The 27,743-nt window shown below is 39.6% G+C and overlaps 1 protein-coding gene across 1 annotated transcript in view; it reads left to right on the top strand.

Annotated features, from left to right (window-relative positions):
• Window positions 1–27,743, top strand: part of RNF217 (ring finger protein 217) — a 56,721-nt gene that overhangs the window by 5,079 nt on the left and 23,899 nt on the right. Inside the window, exon 2 of the mRNA XM_051792234.1 lies at window positions 26,731–26,964. Coding sequence (XP_051648194.1) covers window positions 26,731–26,964 — 234 coding nt within the window. The remainder of the gene's footprint in view (window positions 1–26,730; window positions 26,965–27,743) is intronic.

Here is a 27,743-nt window from a genome sequence, read left to right as displayed (position 1 = left end):
TTAGTGGCCATGAGTAAATCAGAAGGGATTGTTTGGGGCAGGGAGGGACCACATCTGACAGCATTTTTTCCATGGTGGCTTTGGTGGGACTAAAATCCTACTCTCTTCTTTTGAGCCTGAAATGTGGAGGTCGTCTTTCTTCTGCTCAGGACCTATTACAAGTATTTCTCTGTGAACTGAGACCTTGTCTGTGCATGATTTCTTTCTGCAAGAGTAGGAGAACTGTTTACTAACTGCAGAGTGTTACAGTCAGAATTTTTGTGGGGAATGTGATTATAAAGGCTGCATAGTGAAGAGGAGAATTTAAGAGCAGTCTGTATCACATAAAACTAGTTGGCTTGGAGCTGGAGGGACTTGACACCTGTGTGCCTCTTCAGGTGTCTGATGGTATCATATAAATGATTCACCTTCAAAGCTGTAGTCTGCTGATGAAAACCAGCCAGCAGAAATGTAGGCACCAAGTGCTGAATCATCTGATGGTTAATGAGCTGTTTGTGCCCTGAGTCAAACTAGAGCTCAGAAAGGCTACCCTCATTCAGTGCAGAAGCAGCTCTCTGTTTGCAGGGGTTATTAATCTAAAATGATGCTCTAACGCTAGCTAGTGAGTTGCTGGGATGGCTGCAGACTGCCTACCAGGAGGTGATGGCAGGGTGAGGGACCACCCTCCAGCTGACACTGCAAGAATACAGGTTTCCAAAGGAGGAAGAGAGGTATAGGAGGAGAAAAGAACCTGTAGTTTATGGGCTCTCTAAACCAAACCAGCAGCTTCAGCCACTGTAAGGTGGCTGTGTTCCTGAGGATGAGGCAGATAGACTCACAGGTCAATCAGCTGTGAGCAAGCAGCCTTTAAGCTGCACAAACACCTAAACTTCTTCACTGTAATTTTCAGCAAACAGCTTCTAAAAGTCTGTCCTGTTTTCCTGATTTTTGTATGCAATGCCAGTGCCAAAACACTGCTGTGTAGCTAGATGTCACAGTTCAAGATGATACTCAAGTACCTTTAAGATTGCAAGAGTTAGCCTTTAAAGTTGATGAGGTATATGGCAGACTTTTAGTCCATCTTGAATGCTTCTTGATGGATCCATTTTGGGCCAAAACTTCAGTTTGGAACAAAGCTTAACAAAATCCAGCATTGATGAAAATGCTTTGAAATTAATTTTAAAGAAAACTAGTTTTGAGCAATGTTCTTGAATGACAATACTACCTAGTTGTCCTAGTGTGTGCAGGCCTAGATGCTCTGCCAACATATGAACACTTTGTGTGGTATGTTTTTTCGCTGTGTAGAAGTAGTTGTAAGCTTACTCTGCATGGATAGCTATGACTTCCTGTTGTTTGGATAAGTCTTTGTCAGATGTAGAGCTGGAATTAAAGCTGTCGTTTCTTAGCCTTGCTGTTATGAGGTAAAGGGGTAAACTAGCAGGTCCTCTTCTTACAGCTAAGAAGACTTCTGTTAAAACTCTGGGATCTGAGATGTTGGGAATAGAAAAGATGGTGTCACCGTTGAACAGTTGTAGGAAGGCTTTTGCTAATGGAGAAAAGCCTGAGTTCCTGAGGTGAGGATAAATAGTGTCACAAAATTGTTGATGTTGGTAGCAAGGAGTGAGAGTGAGCAATAAGTCTACAGTGATACCATGAGTTTGCTGATGTTGATAGTAAAGCTGATTTTGAAGGTTAAAGACTTCCTATGAATTGGAAATTGTAGCGGGAGATGAAGGAGAACCAGTTTTGTTTAGCTGGGATTGAAACCTAATTTTTAAAATGTTTCATTTCTGGGAAGCAGAAGCCCTTGTTGTCAGCTGTCTCTCATAAGCCAGTGTGTTGCACCTCACTGGTCTGTGGGTGGTGTTGGCATTGGGGACCGCAGGCTGAACCATCAGGAGATATCTGCTGTGTGCCTCCCTTCCCGCTGCTCCCACCAGCTGTTCGCAGGAGCTACCGGGCACAGGTATGGACTCGGTCCAGGGATTTTTAAAGTGAAATGAGTTGAAAACTGAACTACTGGGTTTAAATTACTCAAACAAAGAGAAATGAAGGAGTTAAATGGGGGTTGGGAAGGCCTTCAGCTCACCTCTGCCCCATTCCTTCTTCTCCACCCAGAATAACTGTTCTTCCTACTGCTCTGGGGCCTCTTGGCCCTTCATTCCTCTTTTCTTCTTGTACAAATATCTTGCTTCCTGCTGTCTAAACTAGCCAGGCTTGAGGAAACCTATGTATTTTACATGGCCAGGATGTCAGTACATTGTCAAAACGATTAAGAGTTGTAAGGGATATAATTTCTTTAAAAGAATTCAAACTGGAGACTTCCCCCTGAAGAAAGGCATTGCTTACCCACCCACATCTTTCAGTATACTCTGCTTGTACTTAGGTTTCTCTTGCGCATTTTTTCAATACTTTCTTTATGAATTACATTTTAAAAATAAAAAAGTCCTTGTCTATAGGGTTTTATTAGCCAAGTACTTATTACTTTTTCTAAGTAATCTAAGTGACAAATTTGTCCAGTGATGAAGAGGCTATCTAAATTTTGAGTTCGTTTTCAAGTACTTGGAAAACATCTGGTAAGGTAAAAAAATGAATTTTACTTGGAAGTTAAAAATTTGGATGAAAAACAAATTCAAGAATTTACTCATAGAGAAGAATTTTATGGATTTCAGTGCAGAAGGTCAGAAGTTTAACAGTAATTTTAGTCAGATTTGGAACTAAACCTGAAATGGCTTAGAGTCTGCATTTACCTTAAAGTCTACCTCACTACTTCAGCTTAAGATTGGTGTATATTTTCACTGACAGGCTTGTTGAGATGTGCAGTTGCTCTTGTTTACTTAATTGTGAGAAAAGCTGGGCACTTCCTAGATTACAATTCCATGAAAAGGTAAAGAAACTCCTAAGGCTATCTCTTATGAGCTATAGTGCACTCATTTTCCTCAGTGGTGTTTTTATTAAGTACAGTACAAACTATATTGGGTATTCTACTGGAAAAATAGAAGGGGCAAAGCTTTATTTTGTCTAGCTTAGTCATCCTGATGCCGTTGTGTATTGTTTTCTACCACAAACATAGTAAGAATGGCAGCAAAGGCAGGTACCTCTCTAGTGTACTTGGTTTGGCTTCCTGATCTCATAGGAATGGTGGTGTATCAGCTTAGGGGGGTGTAGGATGGGGATCTGAATGACTCTGTTCCTTCAGCTTGTAGGAAAGGGAAGTTCTATGCAAACTGTTTCAGCTGTGACGTGGCTCTGTGGGATTGCTCACACAATACGAGGAAGGAAGAAAAGGGAGAAGAAGATTGCCAGGATGGGAAGGGCATGGTGATCATGTAAGAATCAGTTTGCCCCAGAAGGTGGACTTGCTCAGAGTAAGCTTTTATAAAACAAAAAGGGAATTGTGAAGATTGATGGCCTCCATGTGAGGTTGATCTTTGGCCTCTGTTTAAAGCTGCAGCTGAATACTGGCCAGTTATTCTGCCAAATGGTGGCTAGACAGTGAAATGGGACTAGCTTTATTTCTGGTTTCCTATTGGATGGAGGCAGGCAGGAAATAAATCTAGCCTGAAAAACGTAATAGGAAGGATTTTAAACACTGTTTAGGAAAATAATGGGTTAGTGTTTTACTAAGGTGCTGGAAGACTTTTATACCCCATAGGCAGCAGAGTGGGTGGAGCAGGTAGATGCAGCATGACATCTGTGACACAATTACAGAGTGGCTGTGAGAGATGCCACTTCCCTGAACAAGCAAAAAAGTCCTTTGCTGTTGTCAGTACTATTGCTGCTGTATGGGGGCAATGCAATGGTGGGGAAGGGCTTCCTAACCTTTCAGCTGTTTTAATGTTGCTCACTATGTTAGTGTGCTTTGGAGAGAGGACACATTATGCCTTTCCATTCCAGTGCACCTGTGCAATGCCAGGTATAAATTTGTCTGCTTAGAAGTACTCTTTCAGAGGTCTTACAGAAACAAGCACGTAAATTGTTCAGTGCTTTTTCAAGTGCGTGTGCAGTTCAGTTCTGCAATAGATTGGAAACTCTGTTTAGTTAACTTCATGGTATTAGCATGCAGTTTAAAAATGGGAAAGAATGTGCAACTTCAGAGTTTTTTGGAATAGATGGGTTTGCAAAAGAGTAAACATGGTCCATAGTATTTAGATGCCTAGTGCTGCATTCCAACTGCAAAATATAGATGTTAGGACTCTGGGCAGAATTATAGTGATAGTTCTATGTTTTATTGTGATGAACTAATCCTGCTGGAGATTAAGGCAGAAAAACAGTAGTGTAACACTGGAGTTTGAACTAAATGTTCTTGGTGTTAGGCACTTATGGCTATTGACATATACAGGGCCACCTAGACCTCAAAGTGGCCAAAGTGAAATACAGCATTAAAATCTGGATATTTCAAAGTATGCACATATCTGTGGTTCCCATTTGCCTTACATAAAGGCAATGGAAATCAAGCAAACTCAGAAATTTTCACTTATTTGTGTAAAGGAAGTAAATTCAGCTGTGCTTTTGCTCTATTTCCCAGTAACACTTTGAGTAATTTTCAAACTTCTGAAGATACCCATTCTTTCAAGTTCTAGCTTTATTTTAAATTACTATTATCTTCCCAGTCTCTAAGATATAAACCTTCCTTGCAGTGAGTTATGACAGTTGCTGATGGACATTGCTGAGTGCTTTTGCCTCAATGAAGTAGATAGTTCATGTGGAGGCTTGATTTGTTGTTCTTTCAGTGAGAGTAACTCAGCAAATTATCCCAGAGTGTAATGCTTCATGAGGACCCCACCCAAGCCATAACAGGTACTCAGACAAGGCCAAGCTATCGCTTTTGGTAAATTAAGGATCTAAAATGACTTCTGGATCTCATTCTATTTTCTTTCTATATGAAGAAAAGCAGACTTGTTTAGAGCTGATGGTATACATCACTTTGGCTAGCAGTGCTGCTCACCCCAATCTGCAACTTCATTCCTGCTGTTAATACATCATTTGATCCACTGACAAAAAAAAATTATCTGGTTTAAAAAGTTACCTTTCACAATAGTTTTTTACTTTTTTTTTTCTTTTCCAGTTTTTAAGTGTCTCATGCACAATGTGCAAATGTTTATTTCCCCACAAGGTGGTAGTGAATAAAGTGCTAAGCAGGCTGTTTATTTTGGCAACTGTGACAGCCTGTCAGACCTAAACATTTGAAAATGACATGTTCATGAAGATAACAAGTGGAGGTTTTCATTGGAGCTCGATGAAATCATACCTTCAATTTGGTCCTTTTACTGCATCATTTCTTCTTTCACAATCCATACAAAAGTCATGGTTTATCCAGTGCCTTATGGTGCACCCACAGCTCTTGGACAGTCGTGGTCCAGGGCATTTCTCTGAGCTGCTCACAGCACTGAAGTTCCCAGGCTAGGCTGGTAGCCACTGGTCCTGTCTCTGCTGCCTGTGGCATCGTTACGTAAGAAGTTTTCAACTAGCTGAATTCTAAAGCATTCTGAAGTGTTTTGTAACATAGAACAGATTATTCCTGACAGTCTTACAAGTGAAGTTTTTCATGTGAATATTGTTGCAGATGAGAAACCTCTTTTTTGATCTTGCTTGTTTCAACAGCTTTGGTTTGCTGCAGCTGAGTAATACCAAGCATGACCATTATTTTCTTGAGAAATTTTTTTCTGCACCACAGAGCTCTCAAAAGAAGTTTCTTTTTGTTCCTTATCTATAACAAGTGAAAATGTGCAGGACTTAAAACAATAGAAGGATTTTTGTGCTTTATTTATTCTGTGGGTTGTGTAGTGATTTGGGGTTTTTTTTGGGTGGAGGGGACAGAGGTATTAGGATTTTTGATGGTTTTTTGTTTGTTTTTTTCTGCAAAGATGCAAAATGCAGTCTGTTATCAAATACATTTTTAAAAAGCGCAACAGAACAGGGTACAGCACTGTCATGGAAGAACTGCTATGTATCATCAGATCTTTGGTGGTGAAGGTTTGTTTTGAGCTTGGTCATACAGACTGTTGGTACAAGTTAGAAAACAAACTGGTATTGAAGAACACAACCAATAAATTAATGACTATTCCAGTATATTCTTTTCCACTTTAATTGACTTTTTGTGTTTCTGGAGATGTACTGCTTTTGATCCATACAAATTTTAAGCCTGTTTTTAAAATTAATGTAGATTTTTTTTTTTTAAGCTGTGTGCAGTCCACAATTCTAGCGTGTGCATTGGGCTGTAACTACAGCTTTCATAAGCTGGAAGCACTGAGTTGTTTGGGGAAAGGAGAGGAGACCTGGAGAGGGTCCCTTTTCCTTGCCTCAGTAATGAACTGGCACCAGATGGTGACTTGTCTGGTATGAGCTTATCATTTAGCTTCTGTATTGAGTTTTGATGTAGGAGAGTTTTGGTTTATCTGTTCTTATGGTGCAAAGAACGCACATGCAAGGAAGAGGTTTTTGATTATTTGCATTTTTCAAATATGAGCTCAATCTTACTGTTGGAATGTTAGTAGGACACAGCAGATCTGGATTAATGACGACAGATGATGCAGGCAGCTAGTAATGGTGGAACCACTAAAAAGCTGAATGCAATTTGAGGTGCTAGTACTGAAAGGAGAGCAATAAGGCAGTTGTATCAGGTGCAGCTTTGTTTGGAATCTCAGGTTTAAGAAAAATGGCAGGAACCAGGAAGTGCTGCAAGGACAAAAGTGCTATTGCTCAGATGCAGAACTGCTTACTTTAGCATAAGGAGAACTGGAAGAAGAAATGACTGTTCTGTCTAAATGCAAGAGGGAGTAATTTGGGCAGGTGCTTGTAAAAAAAGTTCTGGCACAACACAAACTCTAAAAATTGCAACAAATTAAGTTAGGTTAGAAATCAGTATGAGCCTACAGATTTGGGATAGAAGGGAGAGCCTTTCTGGTCTCTGAATCTGGAAAGAAGGGTGCAGTATCAGAGTGGTTCTCAAAACCAGCACCCTCAATGCTCCCCAGAGAAGGCTTGCTGTGTGACACCACTATGTGCTGACTTTGGCCCAGCTGGATGGGAAGGCTGCCTGTGCTTCTCAGTACACTCTGTTGAGGAGCTGGAGTCCAATGAGGAAACAGTAGAATAGAGTTTTATTGTCTGGTGTTACTTTTTATTAACCATTGAAAACAGCAAAATATATATTTTAATGCCCAATGTGTACCTGCAAGCAGCGCACTTCAAACCATGCTTTGCATCTGGTATTTTTTGGTCCGTATGGAAGCTGAAGTCAAATGTCTCCCATTGTTTTTAGGAGAAATAGCTTTCAAATGAATTTCAAAATTGAGTTTTTGAGGCACTTTCTGGTTAGACTGATCTGGCTGAATCAGAGCCATTTCCAAGTGATTCCTTCCCTCTGCTGGCAGAGGAGAGACTACATTGCTGTTACCTGAGTTGACTTAGGTTATAGAGGATGCCTTTGTGAAATAGCTCTCCAAGGGGATTCGTTCAGGCTGTTTTATAAAGAAACTTACAAGAGAAAGAACATTTAGCAAAGACCAGTGATTTCTTTAGTTTCCATTGACTACTTTTACATGAAAACAATGGACAGAACAGATAGTTAAGGTACCAGAGAAGAGCTATGTAATGCTGAAAAACAATATCTGAAATTATGTGGTTTGGATGTGGGGCTTGTGTTGAAAAAATATTATTTTTGTGAAAATGCTGTTACCACCTGGACGAATGTGCTGTAAATCACTGGAAGGCAGTAGCTGGTTGTTGAATGTCCTTGTCTCTTGTTAAGTCTTTATTTTAACTATGTGCTTCATTTGACAGGCTGCATCATCATCGTTCTGGATTTATCTCCTGATGTCTTGTTCGAAGTTGTTTTTTTCCTTCTGGTGTTTGCAACCAATATCTGACAAGTTTTGTGAAAAGATTTCAGCATTCTTAAAGGACTTATGTTGACTGCCACATAGTCCTTTGGAAGCTCAGGGTGGTTGCAAGGTGATTTAGTGGGGATTCTGGTGAAATCCGTCCTGGCTCTGTGCCTGCCTTGGTGTACATAGGGAGAGCTTTGCTGCTGAGATGCAATAAACATTGAGTTTCTGTATTCATCACCAACTATACTTACAAGCTGTTTGAATGAACTTGTTGAAGCTGTTGTGCTCTTTATAGCTGCTCTATGTAGAAGCTAGATCCACAGGGAAAATCAGCAAATCTTGCATAGAGGTAGAAGCTTGGCAGCCATGCACACATCTTATGTTTTGAATGCCCTATATGTGTTTGTACCTTTGAAGAGTGTGTAGCAGGAAAGAATTTTTTTTAATTCAATTCTTGATAAGTTTGGTTTATACCAAACCAAACTGGTGTTCTGCAGTGCTATAGTTTCACTTACTGTCTCTGAGTTCACCAGTGAAGTCTGTCTGGGGAGATAAATTTAATGGAAGCACTAATTGATGTAATTTTTTGGCTCTGAAATCTGTATCAGGCACCAGTTTGATTTTAACAAGCCTGCTTCTGGATTTGAGCAAACCTTACACAAACATGAAGACTGATATATGCTGATACCAGGTATTGAAACACTGAAAATATTTCTGAAAGGTGTATGATTTTAATAGATTCTTCATATATGTAAGCCATGGTGGGAAAACCGATGAGAACTATTCTGGAATATATCAAATAATGGCATATCTTGTGTAGTGGTCTACTGAAAGACTTGAAAAATGGAAAGCTACTGCCCAAGGAATAAGGCAGGTGAAATTAAGTAAATGGCTGGCTGATAAGTATTTTGAGTGGGTTATAAAACGTTTGTTTATGGCAGGAAGTTGAGCTTCTTCAAAAGGTATATGCTTATCTAGTGAGTGCTTATCTAGTGTAAAGATCCTGGAGAATGACCTGTTCTCACCAGCTTCCAACTTTTGCTGAATTTCTTCTTCCCTTTCTTGGATAGGCTTCCTTTTCACTGTCAGGAGCTTTCTGAAATGCTATTTCCGTTCCATAGTGATCCTTTTGCATACAGTTTTCGTAGTAGTGCTCTGAAAGAGCTTGTAGAATTGAAGACTAACTTGGTCACTTTATAGATAGTTCATCAATGGCATTAAAGTGAAAATTACTCACATGTGGACTTTTCTTATTTCTGTTGTGTTGTTAGAATGTCTTATTTTTCTGCCTAACAATGTATAATTGACAAGGAGAGAAAGACTTCCTTGCAGGAAGATCTTTGTAATTAGATGTCATGTCCTTTTGTCTGTCAGACTGCTTTTGGGCAAGTAGTAGATTTGTCTGAGAGCTATACATGCTTTGCACTGCTCATACCACTCTGTAGTGTTAAACTAAAGCGCTTAAGCCAAGACTGAACCTACATGACACATCAGTTACAGCTGGTTTACGCAGTTTCTTGCTATCCTGTATGCACCTCTAAAGATTCACAGCAATGAATTTGCAGCACTATGTTTTTTCTCGACCCTTACTGCAGGGTCATGGGAAGTGTTGTTATATGTGGCTTGGAGAAGTTCTGGGCTAGCCTGTGTTACTGTGTTACTCAGCTGGGATTTCAGCTTGCTGGTTTTGAAGATACAGCTCTATACCTTTGTGCTTCTATTATACAGATATTTTTGGTTGTGAAGTGGAACAGCTGTGAAATTTGGAAGTATAACAGGTAACAGTTATCTTCCTGTTGCACTGATTGTTACAAAAAGTTTTTTGAAAACTACTCCCTCTTTGAAGTAGCAGAAGGAATTGATTTTTTTTTCTCCATTTTCTTACCTTTCAAGCTCTATAAGTAAGGAGAAGAGGATGGATTAACCATGAGATTAAGACTGCATTTATCTGATTTTCCTTCCATCTTTCTCTTTGAACAGAATTTGGTTGGGGGTGGGAGAGCATTGGGAAAAAAGAGCTAGTCTTTCTGAAGCAGTAGAGTTGCTATGCAGAGCATTTTGCAGGTGACAGGTTTGTGTGGTGGCTCAGGGGACAGGTTTGCTCAATTGCAGCTTTAACGTTTCAGTTCAATGTGTATAGTGTGCTGGATGTAATAAGAGGTGTTTTGATGCCATGTAGGTGTTCAAATGCTCGTGCAGGAAGTGACTAATACGGCTGGGCAGGTAGGGCTGCACTAATGAGACCAGAAGGAAAATGGGCTTTATTTATAACAGAGCAGCTGTCGCTACCCAATGTAGAGAACACATCACACACAATCCATATCTTGGATTGTACAACACATATATTAGTTGTGCTAATACTTCAGGATGCAAACTCAAGCAAACAAGAAATTGCTCATAGATTTTTTTTTTATTAAATAAACTGGAAAAATACAGAACTATAGGACAGCTTGACTGTCTTATAGTGGCCACGTGGAAAAACCTTGGAATCACATCTACTTGTAACTCCAGTTCAAACTACTTTAAAAACCAAATTTGTCTCAACTTTTTGGGGAAAGTGTGGTGCACTTTGGTGTGGTTTCATGTGAAACTAGTTGCAAACTTGTGAAATTCTAAAAATTTTTTTTCACAGAAACTTCAAATTTGGGGAAGTGGTACATAATTGTTGAAATTTCCTTGAGCCTGTAAATATTGTATCATATTACACTAATTACTGCAACAATACAAATACTTGTGATGATAATTAAACCCTCATACTGAAGGTAAATTACAGGTCATATAATGAAAGGGGAAATATATACATTTTGCATAGCTTCCTTTCTCCTTTCATGTTCCCTTTTGGATTTCTATGTTTGGACTCTTGCTGTTACTTCCTCTCTGAGTCTGCATACCTCAGACATTATAAAGCTCTGGGAATGTAGGCAGAATTGCAGTCTTCCCATCTTAGTGGTGGTTAAGTGAAAGTCCTAGTCTATTCATGTGGACCTTTCCCTCCACTTTTTTTTGTTGTTTTTTGTTCCACTTTTCTGCTTATGTCTCTTGAACGGTTTCTGCGGTTGGTTTTCTTTTCTCAGTTGCACTTGAATTTATGGCTTAATGGGTTTTACTTTCCAAGGGTCTCTTAAAAGTACTTCTTTTGTGTGGTAGTCAGTACAGCATGTATGCAGTTTGTCTATCTCACGTAGGATGTGAATCCAACATTTTTCATCCTAAGATATTTGTCTGCTGTCACAGCTAAGCAGGAAAATCATGTGAAGTCCCGTGTGAATTCAGCAAGTGTGTTTTTTCTTTACTAGAAGTGTCTTCCATGTATCACAGTTACAACTTGTTGTCTGCTGTTAAAATAAAGCAGTCCTAACCCAGATTTCTAGATTTGCTTGGTTTCTTCCAAATAGAAATGTTCCATCCCAATTGAATCTGTGGGCAAAATCCTAGCAAACAGTTTGGAGAACTCTAAGGGTAAACTTTGGAGAAACCCGCTTACTTGGCTGCTTCTATCAGTGTATTAAAAACCAACCAAACAGGAAAAAAAACCCCCAACAAATCACATTTAGATTATTTCACTAAAAATCTTTAGTGTTTCAGTGATTGAGTGGGAAACTCAACATTACAGGATGTCTATCTTTGTATTTACAAGTGCTGTACACAGGTAATGCAATGTTTAACTGCAGTTTTTCATCAGTATCATCTGCCAATTTTTTCATTAGGTGGCTTAACTCTCTAATCATTCTGACAGTATCAAGGTGTCCTAGTCTTGTGGGGCTTAAGCAAGATTCACTTTTTGTCCATCCAGGCAATTTTAGACCCCTGTAATACGCTATAGTTGATCCTGGAGTAGGGTGGCACTGTTCTGGTGTGTATACCTGTTCCTTTCTTGCTGTCCATTAGGGAGTGGGTGAACCAAAATGCAGCAAGAACAGCATGATGGAGGTGGCAAAGGAATTAAATTGAATGGGTCAGGGCACCTTGTTTCTAGATGCCGTGCCATGGCATGGGCACTGAAGGGAGTCTGCTGATGGCCATCCCCTAAGGCTTCTGATGTGGGGGATGAAGGCTAAACAGCTGGCTTAGTGAAGAATAAGAACAACACGGTGTGAGAAGGCCTGTCAGAGAGGTAGAAGAAGAGATGCGGGGAACAGGGGCCGCAGGGGAGGGGAGGGGAGAGGCAGGGTGCCTGCAGGCTGAAGCTGAGGCTGCAGGGCTCTGCTTGCTCTCCCCGTTTGCTCTGCCTAGGATGAGATCTCTTCTGGCACATATCTCTCTAGCAGCTGATCAGCATAAAGTAACTGCCTAGTGTGCTAGTAATTATTCCCTTAGTTCAGGGGTTAGGTTTTTCCTCTATATGTGACGCTCGACTTACAGCGTAGCTGACAACGTACATAGAAGCTGATACTCTCCTGTAGAACTTGTTTTGAAGAGTAGGATTATTACAACTTTGATGAGTCTAGGAGCAATGGGATGAGAGAGAATAGTGTAATAGTTGAGGGAGGAGAACTGCATTGTTGAGAGTTTTTTCCTGGTAGTATTAGAGCCTTCCAAGGTCATCCTAGCTATATCCCTGGGGACTTCTCACAGATGACCACTTACTGCAATGACTCGGTTTGTGAGCTCACCCTTGGCACTCAAAGTTGCTAGGAGCTATGCTTTGAGGTAAATCAAGCTGATGTTGGGCAAAATACGTTCTTGTTTGCAAGATGTTCATATTCTATAATGAGAAATTAATAACTTTCTTTAGAGGTTTGGTGTGCAGAAATAGCTGAGGAGGCACATTAAAAATAGCTTTTATGATCTCTGTTTTATCATTCTTCCTGTGGTGAAAGCCTTACTAGCCTGTTCTTCCTTACTGATTACAGTTTTGCAAGTGAGAAATCAAGTGAAACTGTAATTTGCAGTTAGTTTTAAGCATAATCGTTTGTACTTTAGAAACTTAGCACTCAAAATGTGTAACTATATGGAAATTACCACTGGTGTGGTTTCATACTTTTTTCCTAATTTTAATAATGTATACTGCTTTTATGATTTATATAATTTTGTCAGACTTCCTCATGTGTAATAAGTTGTTCATTGTGCAAAACTAGCACAATTCTGCATATGAAAGCATGAGATGTAAGTGGTCATTTGGGGAAATCATTAATCTGTGTAAAGACTCGGGCACTCTTCTATTTCACTTGAGCTATATGTAAGTCTTCAGTCATATAATTCTTAGAATACTTTAATATAATAAGTTCTTAAATTCTTAAAATACTTTAATGTATTTCAGTAGAGGCTGAAAGTAGACTCCAAAGACCTCATTATTAAACATGGCTGTATAATTACGATACCTTATGCACAGGAATACAGCAAATAATTTTGCCTTTAATAAAAGCTATTTCATTAAATGTAAGTTATTTAATAAAATGTTCTTAAACTTGCCCTTGATAATACCTTACCATTGCTTGACAGCAAGTGAGTTGCAGATTTAAGTATAAACATCCTTTAGCTTTTTCACATTTGTCATTTTTACCTGAGTGACCCAGTTTTAAAGGATTATATTTTCATGGAATCATAGAATGGTTTGGGTTGGAAGGGACCTTAAAGATCATCTAGTTCCAACCCCCCTGCCATAGTCGGGGATTCCACCCACTACATCAGGTTGCCTGGGGCCCCATCCGACCTTACTGTAAATGCTTCCAGGGATGGGGCATCCACAACTTCTCTGAGCAGCCTGTTCCAGAACCTCACCACACCATTGATATGTTAATATAAATTTTAACAGATTTATTCAGTTAGTTACTTTTTTCTTGCTGTTTGGGTGAATTACCCTGCTCTCAAATGAATATTAATCTTTCATATGTTTTTTCAGTATTTCAACTACTTGTTGCAGGTTAAAAAGAAACTTTACAGATGCAGAGCCATCACTGCATGAAGATATGGAGCAACAGGAACAGTTCAGAGGGAAACCAACTTGTATGTGTGTTATTAAAGTAAGGGAAATTATGTGGATCAGAAAATTTTGAAGAATTGACTTTTTTCCACCTTGTATGTCAGTCAAGAGGGCCTTTTGTTCCAGGGAAAAAACCTGCAGGAGAGAAAAGATACAAATTGTGGAAAAGGTAGGGACTTCCTAGGAAAGGCTGATATGGGTGCCTCTTCCTTCTTTTTCCTGAATTTTCTCTTATCTTCCTCTCCCCACACAAGCTAGCACAGCTGTGGCTGCTTTCCCCTTTCTGAGGTAAACTGCAGCTAACGGGGCCTCTGTAGAAGCTTGTATTGGTGACAAATGATGGTCAATGATTGCTTAGCCATAGGGAGCAATTGCAGTGTGCAGACCTGGAAGAACTGTTGGGTTATTTTTCTAAAAAACGGTAATTCTTATCGCATTACGAGTCTGAAACAAAACTAACATTTCAAGAGAGATCATATTTGGATAGACAGGTCAGTGGTGTTTGACATCATGTGTTGTGCTTCCATTTCAATGAAAATATCAATTAAATGCTAAATTAGATACTCCTGAAAAGTTTTCTCCTCCTTGCTAACAACCATTCTGTTTATTTACTTGTCTGTTTGTCACGAAAGCTGTTGATCCTCTCTTTTCGATCTTGCAAAATCTGGATTTGGAGACATGTACAAACCCCCTCGTGTTCTGTTACTGTGCTTTGTACCAATTCCTTTCTATTCCTGTACTGCTTCAGTTCTTACTTAGTAGCCTCTCTCCCACTGAGGATGTTTCTTTGGAAATAGTTAATGAAAGTAGAATCTCCTCAAAGAGTATTGAATTCAATTACTACTAGAGCCTGTGGTTTCAGAAGTGGAGATGGATATAGTTGGCTTGATACCTTGTTCACCTCACTTCACCTGCCCACTTCCTGGTCCCCAAGCTGCAGTCCTTACTGATAGTGGTTCAAAAACTCTGATACCTACTGGTAGGGCAAAACTGCTTCTTTAAATATTCAGTGTGGTGACCCAGTTTCTGGAGCTCTAGAAAAGTTTAATGCTGGCAGAAGGGAAGTATCAGGGTATCTAACAACCTGTTCATCACTTTTCAAACCCTTATAGTCAGTAATCCTTAATTATTTTGATTTTGGTTTTTTTGCAGGGAGTGGCATTGAGACAAATTTGAATTAATTTTGTTTGTATATAGGTAGGCAGTATCTACAGAAATGAAAAGTAGTGGTTTTCTTCTGATTGTAAGCAGTTTTTCCTTCCATAACCATTTTTAAGTCGGAGTCTCTGGAAATGATACCTTTACTCTTGGAACAGAACAATGAAATGTATTTAGTAAAAGTTTTTTGCAGTGTATGTCAAGTTAAAGAGGTGTTCTGTTCATAGTATGTCTTTTAATAATCATTGTTCTTATAGTCAGCTGCTTCAGTGTTCCGTAGCATATGTGACAGTTGTTGGTAGAGTTCCTCTCTGCTTCTTGGTCTGAAGTTGCTGAGGATACCTACTAGCTGTTTCATTAGAAGTAATGCATTTCTTCATCTTAAAAAGCCTACTTCTTAACAATTCCTTTTGTTTTAGCTTCACAGGTAAGACTCTTGTATCCTTCAGGGAGACAGCTGAGAGGAGAGCAGGAATTACACCAACAGAAGTGGGAAGTGTGAAGGCCATCTGAAGGGCTATGGGGTGGGTGTGAGGGCAGATACCTGGTTCAGACGTGAAGCTCAGTGAAGGATTTATATGCATGCTGCTGAGCATTTTAAGTACTTGAACAAAATGAGAAAATATAGATGAGTATTCATAAACCTAATAATCACCTAGCTGTGCCAAAATACAGGCTGTTTTCTGAAGAACATAAATTTTCGCACTTGTGCAGAAAACGCTGCTGCTTAGACTCACATGGAGGGAGTGATCAAATGCAGCCCTCCAATCCTGTAGTTGCCATTAACTGTTTTTACTGAGGAGCTGCTGTAGCTTCCTAAAGCTTCCTAAAGTTAACACAAGATGTGCTTGGTATGTGATCTGAAGGTGTAGATTGACATGACAGGTAAGGTGACTGGTGGCCAGCTACCTCTACAAGAGTCTCTCCTTGGTCATGTGTTTCCCACTTTTCTCTTGTGTTGCAAACTAGTGATCGTGTGTCACAGGGAGAATTAATTCAGCTGCTTCCCCTATTGGAAAACTAATTTAAAAACACTTCAGTCTCCTGTGTTAACCAGCTGAAACTTCTCTCGTTACATCCCTGTGATTTGCTCTCTAAAGCAGAGGGGAAGAATGGAAAGCTATATTGACTTCTTTCATACATTTTTAGCCATTAGTCAGGGTGCAATCTTGGCTGACTGTGACCTGATGGAGTGGCTAAAGCATCTGAGACCAGGGCAGGGATACCTAGACCAGCTGGTATGTGAGAGATGTGGCTGTACCTGCACCCCAAACCTTTCAGGTCCATGTAGGTGTTTGATGACATAACTGGAAATCTTGAGTTAAACTCTGATGCAGGGGAAGCCTGGCATACCATCCAGAAAGAGAAGTTTGCGTGGATAGAACTCTTCTTTTTCATTTCTGTTTCAGGCCAGTCTTTCTAACCAGCTGAAAAGTATGGCTTCAGAGGTCTGAATTCAGTGATGACAAATTACATTCACCTTTCTCTCTGTGTTTGTACACTGTTTGGGACTGTTATTATTCTCCAAGTAATTAAAAACATGAGGCAGGGAAAGGAAGCCTTATTTTACCTTGTGTTTTGTTGTTTTTTTTTTTCTCCTACATGCAAGTATTTCCACAGCCTTATCTGATCACAACAGTATTTTTGCAATAATGAAATCTCTTCCTCACTGTTAACACTGAAATTTTAGCCAGGAGTCTAACCTGGGGCATTTTGACTTATTCTACCTCAGTTCATTTTTGCCTCACCACAAAAGCTGTCAGAGTACCACACTACAGCTTTGTCAATTCCATATCAACATTTGAAATAGTAAAAGGCTTGTAGTAAAGATCATATTATGTTGTTATACTTTTTTTTAAAACACAGATTTATGCCTATAGAGAGCATTGCTTTGTTTTGTCTTTTTTAAAGAGAATTCGTAACAAATGGGAAGTCATAATTTCTTCTCTTGTGGAAGACCTGAGGTGAAAATGAGTATTTTAACAGCCTAGTCAGCTGATAATACGGCCTTTAGGAATTTAAGTGAACTCGCTTTATATTTTCTCTGCTTCAGGTGAAAGTGGGAAGTGGAATATATTGGTCCATGGTTTGTTTTTCCTGGTATATAATGCATATTGTGTGCTTCCCCCCTTGTTTTGCTGTTTCTGATGATTTTGTAATGTTGTAAAGATTCTAGCTGCTTTTGACAGACAAAGCCTGCAGAAATCAATACACAAATTCTCCGTTAATCAAGGTGAAGTTCCAGCTTCAGGTGTGGCCCAATTCTGGCAGACTCTTGGGTAGACTAACCTGGCACAGTAACAACCTCCAAATTACAGCCAGAATTTGGTCAGCAGGAGAATTAACTCTGATAGTTTGGCTGTTAAATGTGCTGTTTAGAAATTATCATGTGCTAGATGAGTGCGGATCCCTACTGGATTAGATCACTTGTGGAGCATAGTTGTCCTTTCAACTTTCGTAAGGGGATTTTTTTCTTCTTTGCCATAGTTTTCTGGTGAGGTATCTTGGGTAACAGTGTAATTGTTTGGTGATGGGTAATTTGATCCCAGCTGGAGTGTCACTTTTGCTTTCACTTCTGCTTTTCCAAGTATGGGTCAGAACCACTGTTTAAGCTTTTGCCTCAGCTCCCTGGAGAAGGCTGTGCTGTTTACACTTCTTTATCATGTATACTTGCTCCCTGTTATGGCTGTATACATCATTTCATTAAATGTGTATTGAAATGTGGGTTTAACTTAACAACTCGCTATAAGAAATAACTTCATAAAGTCATGTGAAATTGGAGCTAAAGCACAGTATCTGGGGTTTGTCTGAATGATGATGTGTGGGAACCAGCTTGAAAGTCTGTTCTGCATTAGCCTTTCCCAGATCTATCCCAGAAAATGGGGCAACGTGCACATCTGTCACTTAAGCTGTGTAAAAGTTACCAGTTTCTTTCACTTTGTGGTAGCTTTAATAGCACAGCAGCTTTATTTGTTGTGGATAGGTACTGGTCTGATGAGATGGTAAGAAGGCAGAGCAAAATAACTATTTATAGCTATTTTGTAACAACATGATTGCATGAACAAATTTCTTTAAGTTACCTTGTTTGTAAGGGGAGACAAGTGATGGTATTTTAACCTCATGTATTCCACCTTGAATCTTAGAAATAAGATACTCCTGACAATCATCTACCAGTTAAAAAGTACTTTTCAGCCATTATTCTGCTTCTGCTTGTACATATGCAACTCTGCTGTTCCTATATTAAATTTATCAAGTAAAGAGGGCACAAATTGGTTTAATGTCTGATAGTCAAGAATGAAAATATTGATTATTGAATACGTGTGCAAGAAAACTCACAACCTCAGACCTGGCAGAGATGTGGAAACTAAACAGTTGTAGGTATCTTTCTGAAGGAAAGCAGGACAGTTTAGGAATGGCTGTAAGATGCCTGTCCTTTTTTCTGTGGGCCAGGGTATGTAGATGATCAGGTTGGGCAAGAGAATAGTTGAAACATTTATGTTAAAAGTTCTTGCTATTTTTAAGTAATCACCCACATACATGCCAACTCTGTTAGGTTTTGAAGCTCCCTTGTGGGACGGTGTAGTGAGATAGGTGGGAGCATATTTCTCCTCTCCTACCTTCTTTGCTTGATTAAGAGAACTTTATTTTATGCTAAGCACCACTTTCTGTTGGAAGAATATTAAGCATCATGAAGTGTTTCTATAAGTACAACAATAAAACGTAGCAGCAGCCATTGCAGGAGAAGCCAAAGGTCAATTAAATACTGCTGATGATATCAACTGGTCTTCTCTGTATTAGAGGCTCAGTAATACAGATTAGTGAACAGATTGTGCAAATATGCAGTGGTTTGGGCCCTATTTTAATTGAAAGGGGAACGCTGCTTGGCAAATGGGAGTTCAGGAGCCTATTCCAGCTCTCTTGTCTGGTGGGAAACCTTCCTAATAAATACTAGAAGAATGAGCTATTGATCTCCTTTTTTAACATAAATAGTTGTTGGATAAATTGTCACTGTTGATAGACTTTGCTTGTCTGCACCTGAAGACCAAAGTGATGTTTCTCAGTGAAGATTGGGACCACAATTTTTCACTCTTCTGTAACAGTTTAATATGAAATGGTTTGAGTTGGAGGGAACCTTAAAGATCATTTAGCTCAAACTACCCTGCTGTCTGTAGGGATGCCACCTACTAAACCAGGTTGCCCAGGGCCCCATCCAACCTGGTCTTGAGGACTTCCACAGCTTTTCTGGACAACCTGTGCTAGTGTCTCACCACCCTCAGAATAAAATATTTCCTCCTAACATCTAATCTCAACCTACCCTCTTTCAGTTTGGAGCCATTACCCCTTGTCCTGTCATTCCATGCCCTTTGTCCAGCTCTCTTGTAGGCCCTCTTTAGGTACTGGAAAGCTGCTGTAAGGTGTCCCTGTAGCCTTCTCTTCTCCAGGCAAAACAACCTCAACTTCCTCAGCCTGTCTTCTTGGTGCTCCAGCCCTTTGATCATCATCTTATGGGTGATAACTTTTTGTCTGTCTTTAAGAAACGCATGGGAAAGGTTTTGATTGTGATACTAATTATTGTTAATATTTAACAGTATTATTCCTTTGAAATTGATCTGAATTTGGGTTAGTCTAGTCTAAACTCGGTGGAAGATGGAGTTTGTTGGATTTCCTGTTGTAAGCAAAACAAGGAAAAAGCTATGTGCTTTTTTAAGCATTGGTCCTGTAAGAGAGCATCATATAAATAAAAATTACCTGCTCAGGTAACTGAGCATAATTTGGTTTAATCTCCTTAATGGGAAAGGGAGAATAGTATGTTGGTTTTGGGGGTAGTTTGGTTTTTTGTTTGTTTTTTCTAATTTGTTTTTTCTGAGGTAGTGTATTTAAATGTATTACAGTAAACGTGTTGTGACTTTTCTGCTTTTGTGAGGTCAGGCATGCTGAAAGCAAGGGTTGCTGCCCAGTGGAAGGCTCCCATGTTGCCTAGTCGGTGACTGCTGCTTCACCCATGTCCCATCCTGTTCGACCTGTTCCCTCCTTGCCTTCCTAGGGTGTCAGCATGTGCTCTTGCAGTTTGCCATGACAGAGCACTCAGACAATCAGGATGGACCCAGATTAGGCTTGGATGGTAACAAATTGAGAAATAGGTGGCAGTTTCTATGTGTCTTGTGCTGGCTGTAGGAGAACAGACTGTCCTCTGAATTTAAGGGTAAAAATTAAAGAATTAACGGATTGCTTTTTCTTATTTTACAAGAGTCAGCTGTGCAAGTTGGCTTGTTCTGGTTCTGTTTTTTGGCTGTGATGTTTTCATTCTGATGCTGAAAGTCCAGCAAACCATTACAAAGAAGGTCTTGCTTTTTTGCTACTTGTATTTCCTAGTGCAACTGTGACACTTCGAGCAGGGTTTGTTCCTGAGATGCTCCAAGTTATTGAAGCATATCATAATATGTGGATGGTTTTCTGGCCCTTGCTTCCTTTCTGTAATCCTTACCTGCACCTGCTCAATTTTAGTGGGGTCTTTTGGTCTCATTCCTAGGCAGGAGCAGTTGCCTCTGTTTTCCTACCCAAAAAGGGTGGGTATCTGGTTTGGTCTGCTCTCCTCAAAGCTCTTCTGTCTTGAGCATCTTTGTATCTTTTAGTGAAAGTGAATGTGTCTTCTAAGGCATAGAAAAAATACCATACCCATACTTAGCTAGCGTTGCTAATATGCACACCTGGTCAAAATCAGAAAGCTTTTGTGGTTTTCCTTCTTCCCCTTAATGAAGTGATTGGGTCAGATTCCTCCAAGGTTTGCGGCTTCTGCCATGCTTCCTCACAGGTTACCTTCCTTTGCTGGGATTTCTCCCTCCCTTTGCCCCCACACACCACAAGAAAAGAAATAAAAGATTGCTTTATCTTACACTCTTCAGGGCTCCCAGAGGTTGTGAAAGCTTTCTGCCAGTCGATCTCTGTCTGACTCTGGCATGCCTCTTTGCTAGAGAGTGACCCAGCTCAATAGGCAGCCATGCAGGTGTACCAGCCCTGGAGATTTACAGCCATGGGACTAAGCATTACCTCTGCTGTGGATTATTGAAGATGTCAAAACACTAGGGCAGAAAGCACATAACCTCCATACGTGCTGATGACATGCACTAGGTTTGATGAGTAGTGGCAGGCAGATACATGATTTAATGCAGTGCAGTTTTTCTACATGTGTTACTGAAGTAAAATTGTTTGCTTTTTTAATTTATTCAGTGAAGTAACAGGAGATGAAAAGGCAAAAAGGCAGAGCTCTGCAGGTTGATAATTGTTTACATCTTGCAAAGGAGAATTACAGTAATAATTAGTTTTTCTATGAGTAATTTTCTATAAACCCCATCCCTATGTGAACATAAGTAAAATCTGTGAACAGATTGATTGATATCAAAACCATGTGAGCAGGTAACACCTAATCCTATGGAAGAAAAAGAAAAGGAGTAGAGCTTCATGTCACCATGTCTTCAAATGAAAAAGCAAACTAAGAGATTTTTAAGAAAAAAGTTTGCTTGAGTTAAGCACGTTCTGAAAAATATCTTGCTAGTTTATCATCACTGTTTTTAGAGAGTCCTAGATGTGACGGTGGAGGGAAAAAGAGGTTTGCACGGGAAATGAGCACCATGATTTGGGGTTTTGCTCCAGGCAGCTGAGGCCAGTTTTGCCTGTTAAGGTTTTGGGTTGTTTCTGGGGCTAAAGCTGCTCAAACCTTTGATGTGCTAGTGGTGGTTGAATTGCAGTTATATATGTGGGGATTCCCTACCTGCTTCTTGCTTTAGAGTGCCTTTCTCCTGGAGGATGAGATCTTAAGAGTTCTTCAAAGGCTCTGAGACTTCTTTTTGTGTCTTTTTTAGTGTTGTGATAATGAATGCAGAGCTCATTAAAAACAAATTATTGTCAAAACTAGAAGAGGTGGTGTCTGCTCAAGTCTGCTCAGTGTTAGACCCTAATTGACTCTCTCTGAATGTCACATGGATCAGGAACCATCATGTCATTGTCATGGCTTCATCCAGATGTGTAGTACTTGTGAAAAGAGAACAAAGACTACTTAAAGGACATGTGAAGGGGAACAGCCTTGATGGATCCTTTCAAGGTAGTTCCACGTGAGCTTGTGACACAACAGGAATTTTTTTTAGCGAAAGTCTCTGGTTCAACTTTTATTAATAATAAATGACCATTTTAAATACAACTCAAATACACTATTTTGAACTCCTGGATCCTTTTGAGGTCAGTGATACATGCCCAATAAAGCTAGCAAAGCCCTTCCCCCTTCCCTTCTGAGGAGAGGAGTGATGATTCTTAACTGGAGTGAGGTTACAGGTGATGATTGTCAGAGAAGATGGTGGAGCAAGTTAATGAGAAAGGGATTCAGAAAGTAATTTATTGTAAATCTGCTGAGAAATTAATTAAATTTAATTAAAGGGGGAAAAATCGGGGATCCAGACTGATGAAGTTAATACTCAAACCACAAACATGGTCACAGAACCATAACCTTAAAGGCGGGTGTAAAATGTGTAGTAAAAGTTTGTATATTCTTTGGTTGGCACTTCTTGAATCATGTCTACTTGGTTTTCATTTGGTTAGCACCTACCACTGTGGAGTCCTGAACCGTGGTAAGTCCTTCAAGTACTTTCCATGAATTTTTATTATTTTTTTTTTTTTAAGAAAATAAATTCAAAATTACACACTTCCCAAACCTACAAGAAAAATAATTCTTCACTGATTTGGAACTTATCAACAAAAATGAAAGATGTTTCCAGTGAACTAGAAAGGAATAGGACTTTGCTTATAAATAAAGGGAATTTTAATCCAGTTGGTTTTTTTACCAGTAGAACATGAAAGTCTTGTAGACTATGTTGTCCCTTCATTTGCATTTGTGCATTTCCAAAAAATATTCTTGTATGCAGAATTTCCTTGGTAATTTACAGGGTATAATAATAATATATATATATTATTTGTATAATAATATATATATATTATATTTGTATAATTTGGGTATAATTTGGTGTACTGGTAGACATTAAATTTCTCTACAGAAGTGCATATGACATAGAGCAATATTCACTTTCAGCATTAGTAGGTAAGAAGAGCAATTTAGCATATACATATACTCTGAACTAAGAGTAGAGTTTCAGTTAGAAAATATTTGTTTGTATGTGTCTATTTTAAAGTAGAATGGCCCCTTCTTTAAGGAATATAGCTGTAATACAGCTAACCAAGTACAACCTGCAAAGGTTACTTTACGTCCAGCTTGAGCCCGGCTAAATGACTGGTATAAATCAGTGCTTCTCCAGTCTGGTTTGAACTTTGCTTGCTGTGTAGCTAACAAAGATTTCCTTTAAAAGAAAGCTCAGGAGGTGGAAATAATTTTCTGACTATCATGCCACCTGGTATTGTTTTCTGTTGCTGGTGTTGCTGCTTTTTGGGGCACTAAGTGTATCGGTGTAGAGTCTGTGTGTGTGTCCTGTCCCTGTTCCTCCCTGTCAGGGCTCCCCCCCTTCACCCCTAACTGCCCAAAAAACAGCTTGAAAAGAAAAGAATTGGCAGAGAGAGGTACATACTGCTCTCTTGATAGTTTAAACATTACCTTTCTGTAGGATGAAATGTGCTAGAGCCTGCTTTCTCCTTATGAATTGTAACCAGAGCTAGCCCCTGCTGAAGTGCTTTACAGAAGCTCGGCTGAGCATAAGAGCTGGATGCTGCCTGGCGTTTAGCACCAAACTGCAGCTTAACTGCTTTTAGACATGTGAGTCCTTCCTCATGCTGTGAAAATACACTATGCTATTGTGTACATTGAGAGTTCTGAGGTCCCTAATACACAGTGGTATTCTTAAAACTTGAGGATTTGGTATTGTGAGAAGCAGATATTGAGGGGATAAGGCTCTTCAAAACAAAAAGAAAATGAAGGAAAATAAAATAAAAAAAAGATATTTTTACTCATAAGAGATCTTTTGTTTTGTTTTTTCTTTCTCATTCTGTAGCACCTCCTGAGTCTGTGGCAGCAGGTAGCCTAATAGGCTATCTCTAAAGCTGTACTGCCATCAGTTGCTGATGCTAGTGCACAAAGATGGACTCTTACGGTAGGACAAAGCTCCATGAAGTTACTGCTAATAAGCTCTGTTCACTTCAGTCCCATTCAAAGCATGGGAAAAGGATCAATCTCTGCCAAACTTGAAAAGCTGAAACTATTAGAAGTTAAAAATTATTTGTTTCAAATGGGTGTAAAACAGATTTTCAAGATAAACACTGAAACCACACATGACTTTTACCACATATATTAATCGTATTCTGTGTGGGCATGAAATACACAAAGTGTTGAGCTTTGTATTCCTTCACTTTTATAAGTGCAGGTTTGTTCCAACTAGCATTTAATATAAGCAATGTTTAAGTACCAGCTTCGATGTCAGATACAATGCACATTCTCATTATGAAGTAGCTTAGTTTACTCTTAGAAAAAGGATGTGCCTCTTTTTATATCTCCCTAATGCTTAAAAAAACCCAAAAACCAAAAACAAAACAAAAAAACCACTACAACAACAAAAAACCCCAACCAAGCAAAAAAAAAAAAAACACCAAAACCATGAAGTAGTTGTAGGTGGAATTATTTTGATTATTTGGTTTTAAAGTGTTGTACCTATATTTCTCTAAAAAAAGCGTATACTAATCCTAGTGCAATGGCTTTTTATATTTCTGTAGGAAATTGTTTTCTTAGTTTATTGTGTTTGAGTGCTATAGTGCTGTATTGATTGTCATCTGCTTTTTAAGTACAGCTTCATGATGTACAGGGTCATTCTTCCAAGAAGAGTCACTCTTGTGGTGCCATATGCTTGATTTCAATTTTTAAATTCTGCTACAGTTGAATTAGTATCCTACAGGTACAAAATGTGGACATTCCCCAGCATGCAGTTAGTGTAGTTTTGGGGATTTCTTATGTTTGGTTTTTTTTTTTCCATACCTTTGAGTACATCCTCCTTCTCTGCTTAAACTTGTCCATGTAAAAACCAAACTGACTCTAGCCTTCTTTGGATGTAGCTGAGCTCTGCTCACTTTTTAGAGCTGAAAATGAAATTTAAGGAAGTTCCTTCCTAAGAGTGGGTGTATTGCTGGGAGAGCTGTCTCTCCATACTGCCTCCATTCTGACCTGCCTGCACCCTGAGCGGAGGGTGCTCAGGGCATCATGGCAGCAATGGCTGGCTGAGGTGCTCTCCACCATTCTCTGGTCTGAGACTGTTGCCACCATGCACACTCTGCTTTTCTTTATCTAACATATACCTAATCTCTTTATTCTCTGTAGTTTTAGCTACATTGCAGAGAGAATAGAGGTAGTGCAGCAGGGATTTTTTTGAAATCAGTATGAAACTTGGGTTTCATACCATGGTGTTATGACTCTTCTAATCCTCTGGCTCCTGACTAAATTATCATTCAGCTGCTGAGGCAGCAATGACAGTGTTGTGTTGCTTTTCAGGGTTTTTCTGTCCTTTAGCTTAAATACTTCATTAATAGAGTCTTTGTGTCTTCTGGTACCACTGTGCAGCAGCGAGATCTGCGTCCAAATTTGAGGTGTTCCCATTTTATTTAGAGTGTTGTTTGGCAGGTTCCTCTAATGGAGCATGCTAAAGAATAAGCAGTCTAGGGAAATCAAACTTGCCAACCTTGAAACACTAATTCCTGGAAAGACGTGCTGGTTGCACTTATTTTTCTCTGCATGGAGATATTCAGTGATGAAGGAGTTGGCTGGTGGTCAGCTCCACTTGTACAGTCAAAACTCACTCACTCAAGATTACTTTGGACAGACACAAACATGTTCTAGCTGGGTCCTTGCAGACTCTCAAGATCCAGCAGGGTTCATTAACTTTGGCTCACTGCCAAGCAAATGCAACTCTTGTGTGCCCAGACCAAGTAGGATCTGCTGTTTTGGCATGGAGTCCAAGCTGTTAAAGCCTGCCAAGCATGAAGGGTGCAGATCTGGGTCCAGTGCGCTTCTTGGATCCAGGAGCTCTGGAAACATATTGCGGATATCTGACCATATGGATCAGCTTGGGACCATCAGGGCTTATTAGATCAACAAAAGTTTCTGCCCTGTTAACCTCAAGCTTATTTCTGTGCCTGGTTTTAGTTCAGTTTTTATTGTTTTCTTTTATGTTGTTTTTTTGTTGTTGTTCTTGGTTGGGGTGGGGTGGAGGTGTGTGTTTTAAAACTGACTCTGAGGTCTGGGGAAATTTATTAGCTTGGTCAGCCTCAGGCTCAGCTAAAAGTTTCTGCACTTGCAGTATGGCATGTAAGGAGCTTCTTGGAAGCAGACTGCACAGGCACTGAGCACGCTCAGCAGGAACCAGCTCAGGGCTAGCACTGAGTTAGAGCTGCTAGACTCTGATCTTAAATTGACTTTTAATTCCTCTATGCTTTAATTCCCAGCTCATTTTGCAGTGAAACAGTATCCACTGCCTGCTTTCTCACAACCTATATGAGCCATGATATTGGAGCTCTGACCATTACACCCAAAGTACAGAGACCTGGATGGACTCTGCCAGTTAGGACTTGTGTTTTGGTTTTGTGGCGTGTGTAGCCATGGTATGTACTAGTTAGACTGTATGTTTAATACCTGCCAATGTCATAAGGGTAATTAGCTTTCCTGTTTAGATTCAAAAATACTCTCTAGAAAAATTGCAGTGTGCTTGATGTAAGTCAAAATAATTTTAAGAAAATATGCTTGATAGTCTGTGGGCTGTTACAGTACTTGAAATTATTTTTGCTCACAGAATTCACGAATGCTTGCTTAACTTTTCCAGGCAAAAGGTCATACAGCTCTTATGGGTTTTCTTTCATATGCAGGTGCAGCTGGGACAAGTGGATATAAAATGTCCTATCACAGAGTGCAGCGAACACCTGGATGAAACAACTGTCCTCTATAACCTGCCCCATGATGACATCATCAAGTATAAATATTTCCTGGAACTCAGCCGCATTGACTCCAGCACCAAGCCATGTCCTCAGTGCAAGCACTTTACAACCTTCCGGAGGAGAGGCCACATTCCTACCCCTGCCAAATTGGAGAACAAATACAAAGTGAGCATTTTTGCTAGGGCTGTGGGTCAGATGGCACTGCAAAAGTAGAACAGCATTTGGTGGGCATTAAATGAGCTTTTTTTGCTTCAGTGGAGCTGTGTGCAAGCTGTGATTAGAAATATGAATCTGTAGTATGTTGTTGATTAACTACTTACTTGGCTTCAAATAGTTTAAGTACTTAAACTTCAGCCCTTTTTTTTTTTTTTTTTGGCAGAGAGCGTAATTTTGTCCTGGCATACATTGTAATTTAAAGAGTGTTTTCTCTCGACATGCAAACAATATGGTCACAATCAGAAGAGACTGGGGAAAGGGAATTTATCACTATAACCAGTAATTCTAGACCCTCTACCCTTAAGTTTTCCCTGAAACTCTGGGTAAATGAATTCTGGTCATTTATGCTGTTAGGCAGTTGGCTTTGCTCCTTCCTTAGTAATAGAGCTGTTGTCCATCCTGCTTCTTGGTTTTGATTTCTTCACTCTCTTACCAGACATAATACATTACTGTAGCCTCATCACTCACAATGCAAAAACTTGAGAAACAGGAGGGGAAAAACCCACTTCTACAGCATTTCTTTTCATAGAAGATTTGCTTATACTGTGATTTAAATCAAAGATAAAAAGCAAGAGTTTAGAAGAAGCTTTGTGCTGCTGAAGGTCCATCTAAGTTCCAGAAGATGACGTTTCTGTCTGCAGCATCATGTTCTGTGTTAGTTTTCCATCCGGTTATTAGATTTGATGTGGTTAATTTCATGATTGAGCTGGCCTTTCCTGGACAAACCA

Source organism: Manacus candei, unplaced genomic scaffold (assembly GCF_025592945.1).
Source record: "Manacus candei isolate 608988 ecotype Guabito, Panama unplaced genomic scaffold, ASM2559294v1 h1tg000034l, whole genome shotgun sequence".
NCBI classification, from domain to species: Eukaryota; Metazoa; Chordata; class Aves; order Passeriformes; family Pipridae; genus Manacus; species Manacus candei.
The sequence above is the reverse complement of the archived record's forward strand: the minus strand, read 5'-3'. Positions and strand labels throughout refer to the sequence as shown.